At 66.4% G+C, this 438-nt stretch overlaps 1 protein-coding gene across 1 annotated transcript in view; it reads right to left on the bottom strand.

Annotated features, from left to right (window-relative positions):
- The window catches only part of GPATCH4 (G-patch domain containing 4), an 8,530-nt gene that overhangs the window by 1,764 nt on the left and 6,328 nt on the right, over positions 1-438 (bottom strand). The window contains exon 2 of the mRNA XM_009283414.2: positions 101-208. Within this exon, the coding sequence (XP_009281689.1) occupies positions 101-208 (108 nt within the window). The remainder of the gene's footprint in view (positions 1-100; positions 209-438) is intronic.

Genomic DNA, 438 nt, shown 5'->3' with positions numbered 1-438 from the left:
GGGAGGGTGGGGGCGGAGGGGGGGGGGGGGGTACAGAGTTCACAGCAGCCTTCAGAGAGACGCCAGCTGCTCCCCGAGCCATATCCCCAGGGCAGGTTACCTTCACAAAGCGGCCATACAACATGCTGCCAGCGCTGCCGGCCTTGCGGGGCTTCTTATTGGTGATCCTGCCTCCCTGCTCGGAAAGTGTCTTTACAGAGATGCCATCCTGGGGGAAGAGAGACGCAAAGGGCTCGGGAGTGTTTCGTCCGAGGGGCTTCGCCCCCTCCAGCAGCACCTTTCTGCCACCACGGTCCCCCGTGCAAGGTGCTGCGCGCCGTTAGGAGCTGCGGGGACATACGCCGGCAGTTCAAAGGCCACCAAAGGGGACCCCAAAGCCCTCCCCTGCCTTCAACCCCATCCCGGCCCGACCGGGGTACCCCCCCCCCGCCCGCCCCC

Source organism: Aptenodytes forsteri, unplaced genomic scaffold (assembly GCF_000699145.1).
Source record: "Aptenodytes forsteri isolate BGI_AS27 unplaced genomic scaffold, ASM69914v1 Scaffold230, whole genome shotgun sequence".
NCBI classification, from domain to species: Eukaryota; Metazoa; Chordata; class Aves; order Sphenisciformes; family Spheniscidae; genus Aptenodytes; species Aptenodytes forsteri.
The sequence above is the reverse complement of the archived record's forward strand: the minus strand, read 5'-3'. Positions and strand labels throughout refer to the sequence as shown.